The sequence below is a fragment of the Cloeon dipterum genome, chromosome 4 (genome assembly GCF_949628265.1).
Source record: "Cloeon dipterum chromosome 4, ieCloDipt1.1, whole genome shotgun sequence".
In the NCBI taxonomy this organism is placed as follows: domain Eukaryota; kingdom Metazoa; phylum Arthropoda; class Insecta; order Ephemeroptera; family Baetidae; genus Cloeon; species Cloeon dipterum.
Window position 1 is genome coordinate 22,153,708 of NC_088789.1, and position 15,593 is coordinate 22,169,300.

The window sequence follows — 15,593 nt, forward strand, 5'->3', positions numbered from 1 at the left end:
GCAGGGGGCCGCAAAAAAGAGGCACGCCGCGCCGATTGCACCCGTGGCCGCGCGGCTGCAGTTCAAAGTGACTCTCATTATTCGCAGCTGCGGCGCCGTTTACTCAATTTTCCGTCCTACAACGCTTCTCAATATTTTGATCGGACCGCCTTCAAGTTCGGAACACACACAGAGATTCGTGCACGAAAATAATGGAGCCTTGCATTTCTAAAAACAATTGATACAGAAGGCAATAAAGGGACTCTGTGTATCCAGGAAAAATAAAATAACTATTTAACATCAGAGAGCGAGGCTTTCTCACAGGAAGAAATTGATCACTGCAGTGGATCAAAATTTTGTCCCAAAATTCAATTAATATCGCGGAAAATCATTCAGTAAATTCAATGATTTATTTAAAAGATTACATCACCAACAGAGTTTAAAGATAAGATAGTGTTCACAGTTTCGCAAAAGCTGGAGGTGGGCTCTTGGTAGCTTGTGCCATTGCTGCATTGACGAAATCTTCGCTTTGCAGCATTGTCATGTTCCAGTAACGCTGAAAATTCAGTTTAAAAATAAAATTCGAATTTAAAGTTGATAGGAATCAGCGGGGGCCAGGTTCATGCGACGCGCAGATATGGCGTCCGGTGGAGTATATATATGGCGCGAAAAAACGGTCACGTGAAAATGCGCGAAAAGAACAAAGTTTTGGTCAATATTGTGACATAATTTGCATAACTTGTACTAATTGTGTCTTTGGATCGTAAAAACAAACTCGTGACACTCGCACGGGAATCCAAAGAGAGCTTTTCGTTTCCCACATTAAGACGCCATCTTGGATCTGCGCAGTGGGAACCAATTTTATCGCACATTTGACCCCCGCTGATAGGAATGAGTCAGTTAATATAGGCTTACAATAAAGTCAAGTCCAGTCTGGGTGCTGTTATTCCTAGCATGCACCAATGTACGTTTCGTCAGCTGCACCGCTACAGGACTCTTGCTCGCGATGTGCTCTGCCATTTCAAGAGCACCAGCTACCAAACTGTAATTCAATAATATTTATTCAATGTTAAATCGATTAACCAACTCACCTGTCTCTTGTGTCAAAAACTTTGCTAACCAAACCACAGTCTTTTGCTTCTGTCGGCTCGACCTTCCTGGATGTTAGGCAGAGTTCATTGACAAGACTCTGGTTGCCTATGGCCCTGGGCAGCCTCTGGAGAGTGCCCATGTCAGCAGCCATCCCGATTTCAGCTTCTTTCACTTGGAACCAGGCATCTGAAGAACACATTCGGATGTCAGCAGCGAGGATCAGGTCCAAGGCGCCGCCAATGCAGGCACTGTGGACGGCTGCGATCACTGGTTTTGGACAACGCTCAAGGGCAGTAAAGTGGTCTTGGTAGTCTTTAAGCATTTGCTCAAGAATTTTGCACTTTCGCGCTACGTCCTCATGCTTTGCTAGCTCTCCACCCAATTGGATCATATCTGGCAGATCGATTCCTGATAATTAAAGAGAAATTAAAGGGGTGTAACAGTTTCACGGTAGGAATAGCAAACCAGCTGAAAATATTTTTCCCGCTCCTGTCAACACAATACTTCGACAGTCATCTTTTGTTGCTAGGATGTCAAAGCATTTTCCAATTTCACTGTAAATGAAATATATAATTTTTTAAGTTAAATAATCGATAAAAAGAACTCACAACCAAATCGCACGGTTCAACGCGTTCAGTTTCTTAGGTCTGTTAAGCTCAACTTGGTACACAAAAGGTTTTGGCATTGTAACGTTGAGTTCTTTAAATCCTTCCATTGTCGAAGCAAAATTCCTGGTATGCTCTGAAAGTTTTTAAAGTATAATACGGAAAACACATAATTATACTTACTTGCATAGCTCACATAATGCAAAAGAACAACAAACTTACTTAGTGTCAAGATCGGCGAATTTTTTAATTGCCTGAGGGTGATGGATGAAAACATTTTGTCTGCCTGCTAATTCAGCCAATCACTACCAAATGATTGTGGTTGTTTTTTAATAGCCAGACGATTACTTTTAAGGGCAAAGCTCAACTCGCCAAGTCTTTTGATAATAAACTCCACTGATAGGAATGTATAAATAATTGTGCTGGGGATCAACGATCAACTATATTGCAGACCATGCTATCTCGGTTTAATGATAAGTGATATCGGCACTTAAACAGTGCCATAAATTGATACAGTGATATCTCAGAAGAATTAACTCTCAGTTTGGCATGAACCACCCTAAATATGCCAATGATGAAACATGTTTAAATGAGCAAAAAGGCTTCATGTGTCTATATGAAACCGCAATCCTGTGTGTGTCAGGATTTACAATTTCATTTTTACATGGTAAAAGGTAAAAATGAGACAGTTCTAATAATTGTTATAGTTATGCTAGTTATGTAAATTTGAACTAGACTAAATCTTCAACTTTTACTGCAACATATATATGACCTTTAACACAGCAATAAATAAATTAAAATGAAAATATTCTGAATGCGAGTAATTTTTTCAATACGTAACAAACCTTTTTACAATTTAAACTAAATATACTATTTTTTCATTTCAGCCAGTAAAATATCTAGTAAAAGAAACGAACTTTTGAAATTTGAATACAAAATTAATATTTTATATAGTATAAGTTTATTGATAGGATTTCGACTTTATGCTCTCATCTCTGAGTCAGGATTTTACCTGACGATATATAACGATCAATAATGATCCCAGACACTTTGAGCCATGTTGAGCCATTTCAATGGTCCGGCTTTTATAGATGATATTATGCAAATCGGCGGGGGAGATGAAAAATGTGACTTGAGAATTTCATCCATGACGGAGTCTGTTTAGGGGAATAAGTGCGTGCGAGTCGAGGAGTGACTCGGCTGAAGTGCTGCTCGACACACAATCCCGCGCATAATGGTCCAAATGCAGAGGGTCTTCTAGTCCAGCTAGCAATTAGAGGAGAGCACGAGGTGATTGGACTGCGAGATGAAAAATGAGCACCGCACGCTATTCAGCTGCTGCTGCTGCCGGGATTTATTATTTTTTTAATTGCTCCCACTTCATTTATTCTGTTTCACAAAATGCATCGGGAACCTTTCACCGCGTGCGTGTCTAATTAATTGGATTGCTGACGAGCCATTAATAATACACGTCCCACTAGAGAAACTTAACATGTCCGTCTTTTTGTCTCATTAGCAGCTCGTCGCTCGGCATTCTGTTTGTTTTCACGTTCTAACAAGCTCGATTCCCCGAAATTCGGTGAGAATGCCACTGTTTAAAAAGCCACCTAGTCGTAAGTTTGAAATGGATTTTCCTATAAATAAAACGCACAAAGGAAACCTGGAATGTAAAGCGAAATCGGACTGCTTTTTATTCTAATGCTTGAAAGGGTGTGGGATTTATTTCTTAAACTACTTCCTGGTATTAACAAAGCAATAGAGTTAAAATTAGCACCGATCAGGGAAGAATGAGGTCCGTTTTAATTGTAATATAGATCAACAAGATTTTAATTTGGACCAGGACAGGGTTTTCCAATAAAATACTTATTACGTTTTATTTAATAAGATACCCTCAATTTTTTTTAACAATCATCCAGAAGATCTTGAATCATGACATCATGAGCCCAATTGAAAATTTAAAAATAAAGAAGCTGCTTAATTTTTAATTGAAATCTATGAAAAGTACAAAAATTAGCAAATGTAGAAGAACTAAATTCGTATGACGATTGTATATAAATATGCCTTATAAATAGGCCTAAATATTTAAAAAAAATCCTGAAAAATTGTGGCAAATTTCTATTTCTATCATTTGTATTTTTAACGATTCCAAAGTACATTAAAATCAACTAATTCAAATTTTAAAAAAATCTAATATAATATGGTATAACAATTTTGTTGAATTTTTAATAAAATACATTTCTTAAACAAATTAATTTAAATTCTTTTACAGAATTATTACAAAAAACTAAAAAGAATGTTAGTTTCTGGCTTTGAAACCCCCTATTGACAGGCGAGTCCCTGCGATGAAAAATGAAGGTTGCTCGCGATACGAAAGCGCGTGAGAACGACTATATATACAGCAGGGCGTAATTAGTAAAAAGCATCAGCTTGCCTGGGATTATTGGGCAGGAATTAATAATTTGGGTGGACATGCATTTGGTATCTCTGATGTATGCAAATGAATTCGGCGGCGCCGCATTTTTGGGAGCAGCCTAGCCTCTCTCACAATCGAATCAGCGTCCGGTAGCCGCGTCAAAAAATTAAAAGCGGCGCGGCTCAAATGATTTTCCTTCTCAATAAAAGCAGGCGAGCCAGTGATAAAAAGAGCTGTAAAACGCGACATTAGGACCGCGATTAACAGAGCCATTCAAAATTAGTCGTAGCATCTCTGTCTCGCGGCCGCCGCAGACACATTATCTCTTTTCCTATCATATATTTATTGCGGCCCCTCTCCAGCAGGTGAATGAGAGTGAGTGGATTAATAAATGAATGAATGAACACGCAGGACACACGCTGCTGTAATTACGCCGACGAGACGTGTCGCCCAAGCAGCAGGATTAAAGCTCAAGCACGGAGCGGATTAAGTTAAAGTACTTGCGATATCTTTTCAATTGACTTCCAAGCTTATATGAAGTACGAAAACAATTTTGTAAAAAGTTATATCAATCTTTAACTGTCAAAAGTCTTAAATAAAGAGTATAGCTCTTGGGCCTGTGAAATCAAAATAAAAAGAAGGAAAATTAATTTTAGTCTTCTCAGAGTTTGCGGATTCTTTGGTAGATAAGAATTTTCACCAAGCCATGGATAAGAAATCAAAATTAATCGCCAGAATACTCCTGATATCGCCTAAATTTAAAAAAATTCAATTAGGAAATAATACAAATTTACGAAACCTACGGTAAAAATTAATATTTCTTTTAAATTTAAATCGAAACCATTGGTTTTTTATTAAAACGAACCCGTTGGATCATCTAACAATTTAAATTCTAGTTGGTACTTTCAAGAACATTTTAAAAAATATCTCGAGTAATTTTTGCTATGATACAAAACTAATTTTGTCTTTCTAAGAAAAATAATAATGATAATCCCGCGAATTACCTTGCTTTAAATCAGAAAAATAAACTCAACAATTTTATTTGCTTCTTTCAAAATGACTCTCCATCAATTATCATTCCACAGCAACAACAATTTGATTATGAAGGCACGATTGACGAGGCGTCCATCATCTCGAGAGAGAGCAAAAAATTCGGAGAGTGGCATTATAATCGCTTTTCCCTCAATGCGTGCTTGAATAAGCCTTCATGAAGCAGCATTAGAGAGAAGTCGAAAAAAGTGGCATTTTTTGTGTGTGACGCCTGGCAGCAATTTCATTTCCCTCAAATGTCAGTGACGCCGATTCCGTAGGCAGGCCCATCAATTAATTGGCCTTTACGACGACAATTAAATCGCGGTGGCGGCGGCGGCTCTTTGCGGCTGACGGACAGAATTAAGTCGTCACTCAGCAAGGCTGACAAGAGACGCCACTTAGCGCTAATTGGGCCGAGGAGGACTTTAATGACGGACGAAAAGCAACAAAACGACCGCAAATTGACGCACGCTAATTAAACGAGTGATCAATATTTTAGTGTTTGTCCCATGCCCCATGGACACATTCAAATTTGTTGCTGTTTTATTTGTTATATAATAAATTACTGCTTTAATTAAGACGTTAAATGTAGCTAAATAAATAGGACTGTGAATTTTAGAGCTTTTAGACGATCGACTATTTTTTTCTGAGACGTGGAACGATCAAACGAGCAATTTGAGCTTGGAAATTTCGGTTAAAATTAAAAATCTTTTAGCTTTTAATTTCAATAAATTTTTCCTTACCCTGTTTATATAAAGCCAAACGGAATTTTATTAGCAGATTCAATTTTCGTTGATTGCCTTTGAATCAGAGAGAGAGAGAGAGAGAGAGAGAGAGAGAGAGAGAGAGAGAGAGAGAGAGAGAGAGAGAGAGAGAGAGAGAGAGAGAGAGAGAGAGAGAGAGAGAGAGAGAGAGAGAGAGAGAGAGAGAGAGAGAGAGAGAGAGAGAGAGAGAGAGAGAGAGAGAGAAGGCACGTCTGCCGTCATTTTTCAAAAAGTTATTTGACGCAGAGCGTAAGTGCCGCGCGCGCGTCACCGTCCGTCCGTCTCACGCAGGTGAAAAAATAAATTATTACTTCATCCAACAACAGCAGCGGCGGCAGCGGCGGCGGCTTGTTATTAAAAAGAATTAACAGTTAGCGCCGCATGCATGCAGAAATAGAAAAAAAGGAGGAAAGGGCCGGGGGCCGCGGAGGCCTCAGGGCCTGTCAATCAGCCGCGCCACTCTCCATCAGCATTCCTGTGTTTGCTTAGCGAAAACCCTTCGACCTCTCTTCATTCCCAATTATTAAACGGTCAGTGCTCTAGCAACAACTGCCGCCGCCACTGCAATCGCTTTTTTATATACACACACACATATAAACATTCACTCTCGAAATTTCCCGCCGGGGGGCGCTGCGTCTATTTGTTTGTTCTTCGCTGCTGCTACTTTGGTTATAGCGAACGGAATGCTTTTCGATCGGCCGAGTGGAAATAGAAATCCAATCCGTAAAGTGACGTAAATTAATATCAAAACATGCAACACTCGACACATCAAAAGCTCTAAATAGATATGCGCAGTGTAAAAATTTTGCAAACGTAAAATACTTTTTAAAAACAATGTTATAAATATAAAAAATTAAACAGTTTAAATATTTAAATAACATTTATTTAATATATTTTTTTAAATTAATATTTACATTTTAGGATAATTTAAATCTTTTATAAACATATATTAATTTGAAAAAAAATTAAAAAAAAACATAAAAAATTTAAATATCTAGTGACTCGTTGAAGAACGTAATTAGACGTTTCAAGAGTAATTATTCTTTGTACGAAGCCCACTGTTCCATATAATAGAATTTTTAGATTTAAAAATTATATATCCATTACGGAATCATTGAAAGTCTGCGTTGGCTTATGTCATAGAAATTTGGCCTGTCGATATTCTCGTGTCATTTCCTTAAAAAGTATATTAATTACCATACAGTTTTCAATGAGTATTTTCATTGGATCTGAAAATTTCTCGGCAGAAAACGCAAATGAATTCAGGATAACTGCCTGCCGAGTTATGTCCATGCGCATCTCAATACAAGGCTGCCGAACGATCGAATCGCCGGATGACGAGGCAACAATCAACAATCGCTTATCAAAATTTATCTGCCTGCAGAAGCCGACGCGGCGCAGAAGAAACTTTCTCTGACGATGACGGGAGTGATGTGCCGCCGCTTCTTCGCCCATTGTACCTGACGCCGGCTCGTTTTTTCTCCACTTTATTGCCTGCCTTTAAGCACAACATGCGAAATTTTCTGCGCCCGCGGTTGCATCACTCCTCGCAGCCACCGCCGATGCGACGGTATGCAACGCGGCATGCAGCCGCGCCGTGCAGGATGCCGCGTTTCGATTCCCTGCAAGGCGGGCAGCAGTCGCAACCCACTTAACCCTGGCGTGACGTGTGTGCTAGCTTGGACAGGAATAATCAAAATCCACGTCCAATTGCGCAAGTGACAAGCAGCCGACCGTCGCTTTGTTAACCAGATAGATAGAGAGAGAGCTCAGGTTCACGACCTACACAGCCTTGCTGAAGCATAATATTCTGCAGAGGTGATTCCAACGCTGGAGATGGAGACCAATAACTTTAAAAAGTCTATTCAATTGAACGGAGCGACGGCTTGATTTTTAAAATTTGACTTTTAAATTTGAGCTATTTTGTATTTTTTACATGTTGTCTTAAATGTAGCATTATGATTGTGCAAATTCGTTTTTGGGATGATATATCAGTTTAATTTCCAAACATTTATTTACTTAAATTTTAAAAAAAATCGTGTTAAATAAATAGAGATCTCAGCCGCGAGTTTTAAGGCGGCGGCTGGCGTGACCGGCTTAGCCGATTTTTTTGCCCGGTGGCGGCTGGCCATTTTCACCGGCGGCTGGCGCGGCTGACAATATTTCAAACGTTAAGTTTGAGGGCCGCAAGACATTTTTTCTGCTTAATTTTTTTAATTTTTGACCCTTTTTCACGGCGGCTGGCGGCTTCCCACGTGACCCAAAAATTTCCGACTGGCTGAGACCTCTAGCGTTAAATAATTGTGAAATATTTAACTAAAAAAAATCAAAGTAAATTGCATAAATAAATAAGTACAAAAAATGTTTGCAGTTCTTTTAAACAACATAACACTTCTTGTAACATTTTATTCAAAGCCTCAAGAGTCCCGTGTACAAGCAGACACAATAAGCAAGTGCAAAGAGAGGCACGGAATGCTCACGTAACTCACGCTGAGACGGATTAATTATGAAAATCAGCTGCCAGTGTTTCTCACGCTCGCCGTGAGTCTGATTATCAACTTATTGAAGCAGGCCGCATCACGACTCGCGGCCGCAGAGAGTGTGAGTGTGACCCTTCTTTTTTTCTTCACGCTAACTGACTTGCAAATTTCGCGCCCGCCATGTGCACACACTACTTTTGATTTTAACCTCGCGATTGCTCAATGGACCAGCCAGTCGTCCTGGCAAAAAGCGTCAGGATCTGCATGTGTCGTGCTGGATTTCATTTATAAAATCGAATCGTGCCGTTTCGATGATTGGCATACAGAACATAATCTAAACCAAGGAATTTAAATTACTCGATATCAGATTAAATTTATACTTTTAAATTGTAACTGTTTGTAAAAATTTGGATGGACAGCTTAGATTAACACAATTTTTATGTTTAAAGATAATTTGTGCTGCAAAAGCCATGTTGCTAATGCATAAACCAACTTAAATGGCTTAAACTTAAAGCTATAGCAGTGTATTTTTTGAAGAAAAGTGGCTGCAAAGTTATTATGACTTTCAAATGGTGAGCACTATCTCCCTACTTGAACTCATATTTTATTTCACAGCAAAGAATTGTCCCAAAAAGTGTCACACGCCGTTGGATAGATCTCGACGAGAGAAATTTTGCCTCAAAGTGAAACACATATTTAAATAATACAAAATGGAGGCAATAGTTCTATTCAGGGGGCCTTTAAAAATATCTCACTCATTCATTTTTTTTGTTTAAGCCCCACGAACTTTTTCTTCAAAACAAAATATATAACTGCAGAATATCTGGCCACTAAAAAGATCGCCTGCGATCTCAAAAACAAAAGAGGATGAGGCGTATAATGCGATTTCGTAAAACTCGTCCTCACTGGAACAAATCTCCCTTATAATAAAATGTATATTCCTTGTTTGAGGCAAATTCGAAGGGGGGATATCTCTGCTTCCTAAGCTACATCAGACCATTATTTAAAGTACCTCTCTCATTTGCTAATGATAATTGATTGGAAAAATCGTTTTTCGCTACGCCCTTCTGATGAAGCGCAGTGCAAATTTAATTTAATGCACGTCGGTGAGCCTAAACCCAATGAAGCCAAATTAATGACCATCACTTTTTTATCCGTTGGAAAGTGCGACGGCCTTTCCAATTTACACGCGAGATAAATTTTAATTTACCGACTATGTAACGCGTCCACACTTACACGTAATTGCACATAAACTAGCCGAGTCCATAAAGTATCCTTAGCGCGGCGGCCGCGGCGGCGGTAAAGCTCATAATTGCCGAAAAGCAGGCCCACGTCCAGCAAGTGCCAAAGTGAATATTATTCTAAGTAATTGGCCAATAAAACGGCAAACTTTCTGTTAAGTCTTTCTCCATCGCTAATCAGCCCTTGTTGTTAATTAAAGAGGAGGCCGAAAAATACATTTTCGCATCTGAAATATTGCCAAACGAAGACACAAATTCGGAGAAATAATACCCAGCCGAACAATGGGCCAAGCTTTAATATGCGCAGAGAAATTGCTAATTAGCGGCGACAACGGCCTTGCCAATTAGCCTGGTCGGCGGAGAAAGCAGTGTGCGTGTGGATGCTGTGCGCGGATGACGCAATCGATTTTTTATTGTTATTATTTTCGCCGGGCACGATCGCATACGGCACGCAGAGCAATAACCCCGACCGCCGAACGAGCTGGTCGGTCGGTCGGTCGAATCGGCCACTCGCGAGCGAGCGAGCGCGCGCGCGCGTTTTTTGCGCGGCGCAAACCAAAGGAATGCCATTGTCTTACTTTTATTCCCTGCTGCTGCTGCTGCTTCTTTCTTTTATGTATATTACACTCACTAGCTCTTGCAGCTGATTAAAAAAGATACGCGCAGCATATTATTATTCATCGGCAGAGCTCATTATGCGGCTGCACATCTGGCTAGAGGACCAAGCGCGCGGAGAGAAGAGACCGACGCTCAGGTGCACTCCCAGATTGCGAGCCTTACCGCTCTCTCGCTCGCGCATTTTAAGTGGTGCACTCAATTAGAGCTTCCATGAAATTCAGCTCTCGTGTGTCGGCGGTCACCGGGCATGCATGTTCTGCTCCACCTCGAGCGCGAGTGAAATGGCCAGGCCAATAACGTGATGCATCGCTGCACGAGTAATTGGCCTGGATTACAATTGTTTGTAACTGACCAGCGCCGAGGAAAAAATTGAGTTGCTGCGCTGAGCGCTGCTGCCGTGAAATCAAAATCTATCACGGCGATCAGCACGCGCAACGCTAACTAGCCTCAAACAAGGGAATACAATTTATATGCTCTTTCATTCATCTCTGTCCTGCTAGGAAACTATTCATACTATCAGATGAATTATAAGCCAAATCGATTTTTTGTAGAAATTCTAACGATGGTTGAGTTCAAGCTCAGCTCAGCAAAATCTAAGATACGCGAATTTTTCCTTAAAAATTAAAAATGGAACTTTAGAGCAAAGTGCGGGAAATTTAAATTGCACTTCTTGTCCAATTTTGGCTCTAACTAAATTTTAAGAAAATATTTTTGCCCAAATAGGATTAAATATTTTTTTAGAATTATGCAGCATAAAGATTAATTTTGTCTTGTAATCGTTCTATCATCTTTTAGTTGTTCAAATGAGTTTGCAAATATGATAGGTGACAAAGAACATCTAAAAGTAGATAACTAACAAATCTTGTCGAGCGAACTGTGATAAAAATCAGGCACAACAAGATCAATGTTTATTTGAAATAATTAATACGTTATCTCAGCCAAGGTATCAGATCAACGTAAACTTTTAGAGACAATTAAATAGCAGTTCTCGATTATAAGAAAAGCATATTCATGCCAAATTTAGCAAACAACTGTGAAAGAAACTGATAACAAACCAGTCTCACTAACTCAATGACAATATCTGAATTTTCTCCCTCGTCATCATCTCTAAAGAAAATCGATCCGATAAGAAACTCACACTTTTCATGACAGAGGAAATTTTAGCTTTGATATAAATTGGAGCTCCAAGTGCCAATGTGTATCAGTTATCTGAAAGACACAAAGATGCTTCTTTCTTGTCTTCTCTCTGCCACTCTGCTTGTGCAAGCGGCACTATGTTCCCCTCAAGGAGCCGTAAGTATTCTTTCCAGATTACAGTATTAATACATATTTAAATAAATCTTATTTCCAGAGAATCGATCCTCCAGCCAAGGAATATCTTAAAGGTAAGGGTGAATTCAGCTGTGCAAAAATTTCAATCAATAAAATATGTTTCCCTTTAGATCTCCGCTTTACAATTGGAACTTCTGAATACTTATTCCTGACTACCAAGGTTTGTTCTCTAAATTTATTATTTAAATGTAACTCATAGTAAAATCGGCCAATAGACCGATTGGTACAAGGCAAAACTCAACTGCAAAGCCCAGGGAATGGAATTGGTCAGCATCGAGTCTGCTGAGGAAAACGCTGGCTTGACTGCACAACTGCGTAAGTAATATTTTATTATATGAATAACATATTTCACATATATACTTTGATTTCTTACGTCCAGAGGCGTATCCATACGAAGAAGCTTGGACTTCTGGAACGCGACTTGGCACACACAACAATTATTACTGGGAATCGACCGGCAACTTCTTCGGTCCATACAAAAACTGGCTAATTCCTCCTGAATTCTATGGGGACGAAGAGTTTGTGTACCTGCAATCGTACGAAACTGACGGTTCGAGAAAATGGCGAGAGAATTCCGCCAACTACCCGACTAAAATGGCAATTTGTGAACTTCGCCCGCAAACCTACGACACGTCAATTAAGAGTATGCATATTTAACCGGTAAATATATTTTAATAACGATTAATTTTTCTGACTCGCAGATAAGCCTGGCAGGTTCACAATTGAAGATGGATATTACGAAATCTCTTCTATGATGGTACCTTTTCTCTCTCTTTTGTGATCCATTAATTCCAATTAATACTTCAGCTCCCCTGGCAACACGCAAAAAATGACTGCCGCTCCAGAGGAATGGACCTGATAAGCATCGAAACGGAAGAGGAAAACGCTGCCCTGATCTTGGCTCTTCGTGAGTTTTTGGGTAACTGAATTCAGGGCACACTTTAAGCAATTTTAATGGTTCAGAGGAGTATGAAGAGCCGTTCTGGACGTCAGGAAATCGGTACCTCACTCAGGACTATTACTGGGAAGCAACTGGCCAACTGATTGAAGGCACGTACACCAACTGGGCCGCAGAGCAGCCATCCATTTATCCCTGTTTGAAAATGAATGCCGACGTCCTGACGCGCCAGTGGTACACAGAAGAATGCTACATTGAATCGAACCTTGCCCGATATGTTTGCGAGTTTCACCCCCGCAAGTAATCAGGATGAACTGTAGCAAAATATGGAAATTAAAAATAATTTTCCTGCACTTCAAACGTTTAAGGATATTTCACTTCGAATGCCTGCAACCAAATAATCTCATGTACTAAGATATTCGCCAACGCTCCATTATCATGTCATGTTGTAAAGAGAGATAATAAATATTTAAGGTTCAATCAATCAAGCAATAACAATTTAATATTTTATTTAAGAAGTTCCAAAAATCCAAAACAAGATCAATACTAAAAATAAACTGTGTCTAACACAAATTAATGATTAAAAAGAGGAAGGTAATGATTTATTAATATAATAAATAAATGAAAAGTTGGTTTATTGCTTGACACATGTCATTTTTCTTGAAGAGAATAATTATGCTTAGATTTTTATTTTTTCATCGTTAATAAACAGATAAACATCTGCCAGTCTTTTTTCCATTTCGCAAAGCGACAATAAAACAGCGTCCGCGTATAGGATAAGACGGCAGCGGGCGTACGGTGCGCGCAAGGCAATAAATACTATCGGAAAAATTAGAAATTTCTCCATGCCCCGTAATTAAAAGCGAAGGTGGCGGCGCGGGTCAGGCGAAATGGCAAATTGCGGTGCTAATCGGCCGTTACATTATGCACCCCGCGCTCGAGAGAGTTAATGATCGATTGGGCCGCTAACTGAGTTTGCCTGCACGGCGACTAATTACACGGCCGCGCCGACCCCTGACCCCGGGGGCTGCTGTAATTGAGGTAGCCAGCCAGCCAAAGGTGCATTCTCTGCGCTCTCGGCGTGCGCGGCATTTGCATATTTTAATGGAAACAACAAGTTGGACGCAACCGCTGGGAGTGCCGAAAAAAAATGTCAGAAAATACAAAAAATAAACATACATGAATTTTTATTTGAATCGAAATCATTGTCAGAATTAGCTAAAACAAAAATGCAACTCGCAGAATTTGCCACAGTTATTATTTTTATTCGACTAATTAATTTAAACCGGTTGTTGATCAGCAGGTTGATTCTTTCCAATCCAATCGAGCGAGGGAGCCTGAAGAAAGGTGGCCAGGCAGGTCGGGTCAGGTCAGCGCCGTCGGCTCCGCCACTGGGGGCAGCCCCAGCGTAAACAAACACACGGCCGATAATTTCGGCAGGAATGCAAACCCATTATTAAAATATGTGCCTGCCTGGCTGCGATGGCATGAACTCTGGCCCGAGTATTGCCGTTTTATGAAAGGACCTCCAGCTGATCGATTTAATTACATAAATCCGCGCAGCTAGCCGCCGCGCTGCCTCTTCTAATTATATGAAAGTGGAAAAATCCATTTGGCTGCTGTCTCGATATCCTTCTGAATTAACGTGCACGTGTACTCACAGAAATAATATTCCTCTTCTTGCCCAAGACTTGAATACATACGATTTGTTTGATTTTTTTTTTTTGAAACCATTCACCAATTATTGAAATATGATGATATTCTAGGGCTGGAAGTTTTAATGCTTAAAAAAGATATTATTACAATTGAAGAGTTATATTTATTATTTGTTTTATTATGCATAAAACAACTCATTTTATTGAAGCTAAGCAGTGACTTGTAACATAAAGTGAGAGCAAAAAACTAAACCAAATAATCTAAAATAATATAATTTTTTGCTTTACAAAATAATTTTTATTTTAATACATATCAAATCATTGAAATTAAATGCATACTGTAATAATATCAATAATAAATGTATTTAAAATTAAAATGTAAACAATTACAGCATCATAATATTTATTTTGTGAGTTGGATGAATTGAAATTTTAAAAAATGGTGTTAAAGTTAACTTAAATTGTTTTTATTACGACCACTTTTAACATAAAAAAATTTGTTTTACAGGTAATTAATTTCAATTTACACGCTCTGATTGTGAGGTGATAGCATACGAAAAATGTGAAAAAATTAAAATATATATCTTAGGGAAATAATAACAAGCTAACTACCTAAAGAAAATGTGTCAATTAAGTATAAAAAATATGTTCATACAATTTTCATTATATTATTGTTGTTAAATATATGCGTCGACTGCATTGATGATCAAAAAGACAAAATTAATTTAGATCTTCAAGTTCTGCATACAATCTAGCGACATTTTAACTTTTAATAAGTAACCATTAATAATCTCACAAGATTTAAACGTTGACTAATAGCACAGTTCCATTTCTGGACTCAAATGCGTCATGTCCATCTCGCACGCACGCACACATACAATCTTTGAAACCCTTTCACCACGCAGCGACTATGCGGAGAGACCTTTTCTAATTATTCTTCGTCGTTGGAGCGTTCAGCAATTAATCATTTGATACATCCGCGTTATGTGTGTGTGCTGTGCGTCTGATTGTCTCTTGGTGTATAGCGTAGGCCGGGGAGTGCATTAATTTTATATATTATATTGTTTTCTGCTGCTGCTGCATTAGGACGACAACGATCAAGGAAATGGCGACCTGCATTATTGCATCTCGGCCCATTAATAAAAAGCGAAATGTGGCTCAAGTGCATGCGCGGTGCGTGCCAGCTGCCTGCGAACAGAGCAAGAAATAAGAAGCAGCCCAGGCGGCTCGCCACAAACAAACACACACACCTGAGAGCACTCACTGCGCCAGGGATGTGAAAAATAGTCAACTTGAGAAATTTCCGTCCAGATCGAAAGCTGAAAATCAGGAAAAGGCGGATAATATTTTTTGGAATTATGAAAAAAAATTAATTGAATAATTTTCTTAATATATTCAAGAGGGATGTCAGGGTAGGGGCAATACCCTGTCAGGAGAGGGATCCCAGTAAGAAATTGTTTATCCTTCAGTATATCCAATAGGTA

The 15,593-nt window shown here is 39.2% G+C and overlaps 2 protein-coding genes across 2 annotated transcripts; one reads left to right on the forward strand and one right to left on the reverse strand.

The window, feature by feature from the left end:
- Positions 1 to 367: 367 nt before the first annotated feature.
- LOC135942631 (delta(3,5)-Delta(2,4)-dienoyl-CoA isomerase, mitochondrial-like) lies at positions 368 to 2,048 on the reverse strand. The gene is made up of 6 exons (XM_065488843.1): positions 1,899 to 2,048; positions 1,680 to 1,812; positions 1,537 to 1,625; positions 1,071 to 1,479; positions 895 to 1,021; positions 368 to 535 (listed from the first exon to the last, which is right to left on the reverse strand). Exons 1-6 carry the CDS (start codon positions 1,951 to 1,953, stop codon positions 437 to 439), a joined length of 912 nt encoding a protein of 303 aa, XP_065344915.1. The 5' UTR covers positions 1,954 to 2,048; the 3' UTR covers positions 368 to 436.
- Positions 2,049 to 11,416: 9,368 nt separating this feature from the next.
- Positions 11,417 to 12,877, forward strand: LOC135943031 (macrophage mannose receptor 1-like). The gene is made up of 8 exons (XM_065489419.1): positions 11,417 to 11,517; positions 11,576 to 11,609; positions 11,667 to 11,716; positions 11,772 to 11,871; positions 11,936 to 12,199; positions 12,258 to 12,313; positions 12,364 to 12,463; positions 12,520 to 12,877. Exons 1-8 carry the CDS (start codon positions 11,419 to 11,421, stop codon positions 12,756 to 12,758), a joined length of 942 nt encoding a protein of 313 aa, XP_065345491.1. The 5' UTR covers positions 11,417 to 11,418; the 3' UTR covers positions 12,759 to 12,877.
- The last annotated feature ends 2,716 nt before the right edge of the window (positions 12,878 to 15,593 follow it).